Source organism: Mesoplodon densirostris, chromosome 2 (genome assembly GCF_025265405.1).
Source record: "Mesoplodon densirostris isolate mMesDen1 chromosome 2, mMesDen1 primary haplotype, whole genome shotgun sequence".
Classification (NCBI taxonomy): domain Eukaryota; kingdom Metazoa; phylum Chordata; class Mammalia; order Artiodactyla; family Ziphiidae; genus Mesoplodon; species Mesoplodon densirostris.
Window position 1 is genome coordinate 27,055,723 of NC_082662.1, and position 6,030 is coordinate 27,061,752.

Sequence of the window (6,030 nt, forward strand, 5' to 3'; positions counted from 1 at the left end):
TCTATGTCTCTCTTCTGAGCTGCTCAAAGCAAGCACTGAAAAGGTATTCATATCTGTTTTACAGAAGAGGAAATGAAGGTACAAAGAGGTGAAGCACCTTCCCAAGGTCATACAGCACAGCAGGAGCATGAATGAGCCCAGAACCCCTACTCTTGCTGTCCCGCACCTACCGGGAGCTCTGCCCGCCCCACTCACTGCCCTCTTTTTAAAGCCCTACTGGCTCCTGGCACCCTGCAAAAGGAGAGGATCCAAAATCAATTTGCAGTGTCCCCGGTGTCACACGGGCAGTGGCCAAGCTTGGCTCTGTCCAGCTGCAGCCATGCCAGGCCCCAAGCTGACCCCTTCTGCAGCCCGGGGACTACCAGGGTGCCAGCCACGGGGCCCCCGCCCGGGCCCAGGTCTTGCCCTCACCTTGCTGCGGAGAAGGCCCCCGCTTTGGTGCTCTGGTGTGCTGGTTTCTGATGCACTCTTGGTTTTTTCCTTGTTGTTATTGGGTTCATTGTCCTTGATGATGTCATACTGGCGGCAGAAGAGGGCGATGACGCCTGCAGGGGACGAGGGAAACCAGTCAGAGGCCAGAGCCCCAGTCCTTGCCTCTCCACTTCATGCCCACTAGACCAGGCTGAGCTCCTGTGGGTACCAGGCTCCAGATGGCCTCTCACCGGCACTACTGCAAGAGGCTGCCTCTGGCCTCTGGCTCCTGTGTCCACCTGTCCCCTTCCCCACCAGCCCCTTCACTGCTGCTGGGCTGATCTTCCTACAACATGCTTCTGATCGTGTCTCCTCCCTTTCCTTCTTTTAAACCTCAGAGGGCTCCCCTTTCCTTTAGGGCAAAGAGCAACAATAGCATTTGTCTAGCAGGTGCCAGGCCCTGTGCTGGGCCCTGACATTCCATCTCACTGAGCCCTCATAGCTCTCTGAGAGCACTGGTTATTCCCATCCCCAGGTTACGAGGGAGGACAGTGATGAAGAGCTTAGATAACTCACTCAAGGTCACACGGTGGAGTGGGGGTGTGCACTCCAGGGCCTGCACTCTCCTAAATGTTTATCGTTATCAAACTAATATTTTTTGAAAGTCCAATAGTATTAAGGCAACCACCTCCAACTCTCGTAGGTGTTTTCCCCATTTTTTTTTTTTTTTTTTTTTGCGGTATGCGGGCCTCTCACTGTTGTGGCCTCCCCCGTTGCGGAGCACAGGCTCCGGACGCGCAGGCTCCGGACGCGCAGGCTCAGCGGCCATGGCTCACAGGCCCAGCCGCTCCGCGGCATATGGGATCCTCCCAGACCGGGACCCCTGCATCGGCAGGCGGACTCTCAACCACTTGCGCCACCAGGGAGGCCCTGTTTTCCCCATTTTTACCTCTATACTTGATTTACAGTGCTATTTCTTTTTTGTCCGCGCCACACGGCTTGCAGGATCTTAGTTCCCTGACCAGGGATTGAACCCGGGCCACAGCAGTGAAAGCCCAGAATCCTAACCACTAGGCCACAGGGAACTCTATAGTGCTATTTCCTGATCTGTTTTAGAGATTATCTGTTGACGTCCCACCATGGCATATAGAGCCTAACCACTCCCTCTACTTCCTTCCTCATCATCCTAGCAGAATTACATCACAATTTCGAGTTAATTCACTATTTTATATTGTTACAATGATGTGAATACTGTCTGTGTCAAGGCTAATAATGCACCAGAAGCAAACCTCCCCTTTTGTACAATCCTTTGTTTTTCCAGCTTTTTTTTTTTTTTCAAGTGTCTGCTTTTCTTTGTGTCTACGGAACATATTCTTCCATATGCTTCTACAACAGAGCCTGTCCTCTCAACCACGATGCTCATATAACTTCGACATGGTGTTTAATTCCCTCAAGAAGGACTCCAGTCCACTTGACAGCCTCAACAGCCTTTACCCCTCACTTTCTATCTTCTCTCTTGGGTCACAGCTGCACTGAGTCAGACTGAGCTTAATTTCCTTCTTGAACACACCATGCCCAGAATACCCTTCCTTTTTTTGGCTGCCTGGTGAACTCCTACTCATCCTTCAAAGCTCAATCCCCATTTACCTCCTCTCTGTGTTTTTCTTGATTTCTACTCCTAGCCCCAGAATTCATTCATTCCCCATCCTCTGCTCCCATACATGGTGCTATTATAGCACTCATCACGTTGAATTATTGTTAAGTACAGGCCTGGCATCTCCCAGACTGAGTTCCTTACAAGCACATGGCTCTTCTGAGTCACGACTGTAGCCCTACTCTCTGGAACGGAGTGGCTGTTCAGTAAATTCTGGTTGAGCTGAGTACAAAGGTGATGGTCTTTATCCCCAGGGAGCTCACAGACAAGTGGGAAAAGAGAAAGACAGGAACCCAAGTAACTTAGCTAAGAAGGGCTAAATTTAGAGAGGAGCACACAGGGTGCCGCAGGAGCATCGAGGCAGGAGGAACATTCTAATGGATGGGTTGGGGAGGTTTCACGCAGCCGGTCTCCGAGCTGTGTCAAGACGGATGAGTGGGTCAAGAGGGTGTCCCAAGCCTGAGCTGCCCAGGCCTGAAGCACCTGGAGGCACAGCAACCCGGAAGAATACGGAGAGGCTGCTGCAGCCAGGGCTGGAAGGCCAGGGGCTTTGGCCACTCATTAGAGAGGGCAATCACTCATAATCCTACGAGGCAGCTACCGAACTGCTCGTTTTTTGGTGAGAGGTCAGTTAGAGAAGGGATCAGATCTGGCCCCCAGAGCAGAACTTAGGCTCCTAAGTCCTCTCACTGCCTCCAAGCCCCCTACCCTTCGTTTCTGTGAGTAAAGGGTCTGGTGAGGGTCCTCCACTTCCCCGAGGTGAAGTGAAGAAGGGCTTGGGGCCAGACTCACCGGCCCACATGAACAGGACCACGACGATGATCAGCACCTCGCCCGTCCGCAGCTGTTGGTTCCTCCCCATCTCCTTCATGGTCACCTCATCTGTGTGGAGAGAGACACTAGCTCCAGGGCTCCCTGGGCCCCTGCCAGCCACATTTCTAGGGCCAAGTGCAAAATATTAAGGGCTTATTTCTACAGGTGCCCACACACCTAACAAAAAGAGATTCTAGAACATGCTGATGGCTACTTGGGTGGCAGCAACTAGACTTAATCCAGAGCTGAAGGTTTGTATCCCATAGCTTGGGGGACCAGAGTGGACCTCCCTCTCTCAGGGGCTGCTTGGCTAGGCAGCAGGGGCTGGGGGAGGATGGGGAGCTCACGCTCTCCTCCAGCCGCCTGCCGCGCTAGCCCTGACTGCCCCTCCCCACACCCCGTCCCTTGCTAAAGGTGGCCCAGGCCTGCCTTTGTTCTTCGAGGCCATCTTCTCAGCCTCCCGTGGTGTCTTAAAGAGCACGGGCTCGCTCGCCGGACTCTGGCCCTGAATGGAGATGGCCTGCACGTGCACGATGTACTCGGTGTCCTCCTCCAAGTCCCAGAGCGCGCACGAGCGGGTGGTGGTGTTCACCTCCTGGATGAAGCGCAGCATCCGCACATCCTTCTTCTGTGGAGCAAAAGCCGGACCCCAGGTTTCAGTGCCCAGGCCCCCACCCCACGTCTGCCCACCTCTCCAGCGGTGATAAGGCCTCACCTGGCTACCATGTTAAACCCCGGACATCCACAATCTGACTCAAGCATCCCATCATCCCTGCAGGTAGGTATTGATATCTTCATTTTACAGGTAAGGAGACAGATTCACAGAAGTTAGGGAAATTGCCCAAGGCCATTCAACTAGCAAGAACTGGAGCGAGGTCCTAAATTCAGATCTGTTTAAGATCAAAATCATGCCCTTAATTCCCAGATTCCAACCAAAGGATTCCCTTCTGGGGCCTCCCTTCCCAGCCACGTGTGCAGCTTTCTGCCCAACTCTCTTGCTCCTCGTTCCTTTTTCCTTTCTCTTTCAGCACCCCTTCTTCCCCCATCCACCACTTCTATCTTGATGTGTTCCTCCCTCCCAGGGACCCTCAAGGGTTACCTGCTGAGAGATGGCAAATCCAATGACGACCTCATCCTCCAGGACGTCCCAGCTCACCACTGCAGAGTTGGCCTTGAGGTGCCTGACAGTGACATTCACTGGGGCCGAGGGGCTATCTGGGGGTGGGGAGGCACCTGAGCCTGAGCACCCCCTGTTGTGTGGTCCAGGCCCATGGTCTCGTCAGTATGACAAGATAACCTGCGGATGGCCATGAGGTGGGAAAGAAGAAACCCAGGCCTTCCAGTGGGATTGGCACCTGGGTCTCAGTTCCTTAGTGGTTGAAGAGCCAGGCCTGAGAGGCCCCAGGCTCCTTGTAAACAGGGTGGGAACCCCTGCTGGCCACAACTGGCCCCACTAGGTTTCGAGCTAAAACTGATGAGCCCAAGCCAGGGCCAGGTCTAAAGGAGGAGGAATGAGAGGTGGGGAGACAGGCATGGGGGAGACATAGGTGGCCGGGCTGCAGGAGCTCAAGGTTAGTCTGGTGCAAAGCAATCAGAAGGCTCCCCAGTCCAGTGCTCTTTCTACAGAACTGCACTGTCAAGTGAGTGACCTTGAGGGAAGGAGAAAGACCCAGAGGTCGAGAAGAGCCTAGCTGGGTGAGCCCTGGGATGGGAGTGAGGACCAAGAAAAGAAGCCCCAGTACTGTGGAGACCCAGGCAGGATGAAGCCTGGGGAAAGGCCTCTTCTCCACACCCCACCAGCCCCAAGAGGCAGGTGGGAAGGCGGCAGAAGAAGATGGGGTCACTCAGAGCACGGCCCCTCAGTGGAGTCAAGAGAACAGGGTAGGGCCTCTTGGATGGGAGGAGAGGACAAAGGGGACCAGATGAGAGGAGAGTGATGAGGATGGTGGGGGTCAGGGAAGGAAGAACTTTCTAGGAGAGGGGCAGCGGACTCACACAGCTTCTGTATCCCGAAGAGGCAGGCGCTTAAAGGGGAAGAAGACCTAAGCCTAAGACCTCACCCCTCACCTCATAGGTCTGGGGCCTGGGGAGACAAAGCCAGATGTGGAGGCAGAGAGAGACAGAGGGACACAGACAGGGGCAGCAGACGCAAAACCGGAGGACAGACAAGTCGGGTATCAGAGACAGACACAGGACGGAAGCAGGGAGATAGCACTGAGCAGCCAAGGAGAGCTGGGTCGGAGGAGAGATGAGCAAGGTGGCAGCAGCCAGAAGGGACGGGGACAGGGCGTCAGGAGGGGCAGGGTGAGGAGGAGGCCAGGCCCCCGGGGGCAGGCCAGACTCCAGGCTCGGGTCCACCCCACCTGTCCCCGTGCCCTCGGGTGCCGGTCCCCATCCCCCTCACACAGTGGGACCCCATCCAGCTCGACCTGCAGAGTTGTCCTGCAGGGCTTTGGGTCAAGGAGGGAGGCCCAAGGTGAGGGGACCGGTGTCCTCAGCTGCTCCCTGGGCCAGAGAAAGGAGCTAGGGCTCCTGAAGGAAAGGCCTGGGGTCAGGGCAATGGGATGCGGGGGCTGGGGAATCCCAAGACCGTGGATCCCAGAGCAGGGGTGGTGGGAAGGGGTTTGAGAGCTGGAGGTCGGGTCTTGGGGTCAAGCAAGCAGGAGAGGGGCTGGGGCGTGGGGCGAGGGGAGCAGTGAGCGGGCTTGAGACGGGGTCCCCAGGGGGCAGGCAAGGGACCCGAGGATGCCCGCCCGCGCCCCGCGCCCGGACCCCCTTACCCGCCTGCACCAGCCCGAGGCAGACGCAGCCCAGCCACAGGCGGAGCGCGGCGCGGGGCGGCCCGGGGTGCATGGCGGCGGCTTCGGCGTGCGGCAGCCGCTCGCGCTGGCGCTCCGGCCCGCGGCCCGCCCGGCCCGGCCGCCCCGTGCCGCCCCGCGCCGCCTGCATGTCGGCTCCGCGGACAGCGACTCCCGCGCGGCGGCGGCGGCGGCGGCGGCGACCGCGTCCACGTCGGGCGCCCGAGGGGCGGGGCGCCCCCGCTGCGGGGAGAGGCGCGGGGGCGGGGTGAGGGGCGGAGGGCACCCCCTCGCCTCCCCGACCCCCGATGACCCGGCCCGCGGGGCTTCGCCGACCCGCGCTGCCACCCTCTC

General features: G+C 57.6%; 1 protein-coding gene across 1 annotated transcript; it reads right to left on the bottom strand.

Annotated features, from left to right (window-relative positions):
* Positions 1-205: 205 nt before the first annotated feature.
* On the bottom strand, positions 206-5,731 carry FNDC5 (fibronectin type III domain containing 5). The gene is given in 6 exon segments (XM_060081871.1): positions 206-333; positions 336-545; positions 2,858-2,947; positions 3,308-3,506; positions 3,978-4,093; positions 5,659-5,731. Coding segments are annotated over 6 exon segments (816 nt in total).
* Between the last annotated feature and the right edge of the window lie 299 nt (positions 5,732-6,030).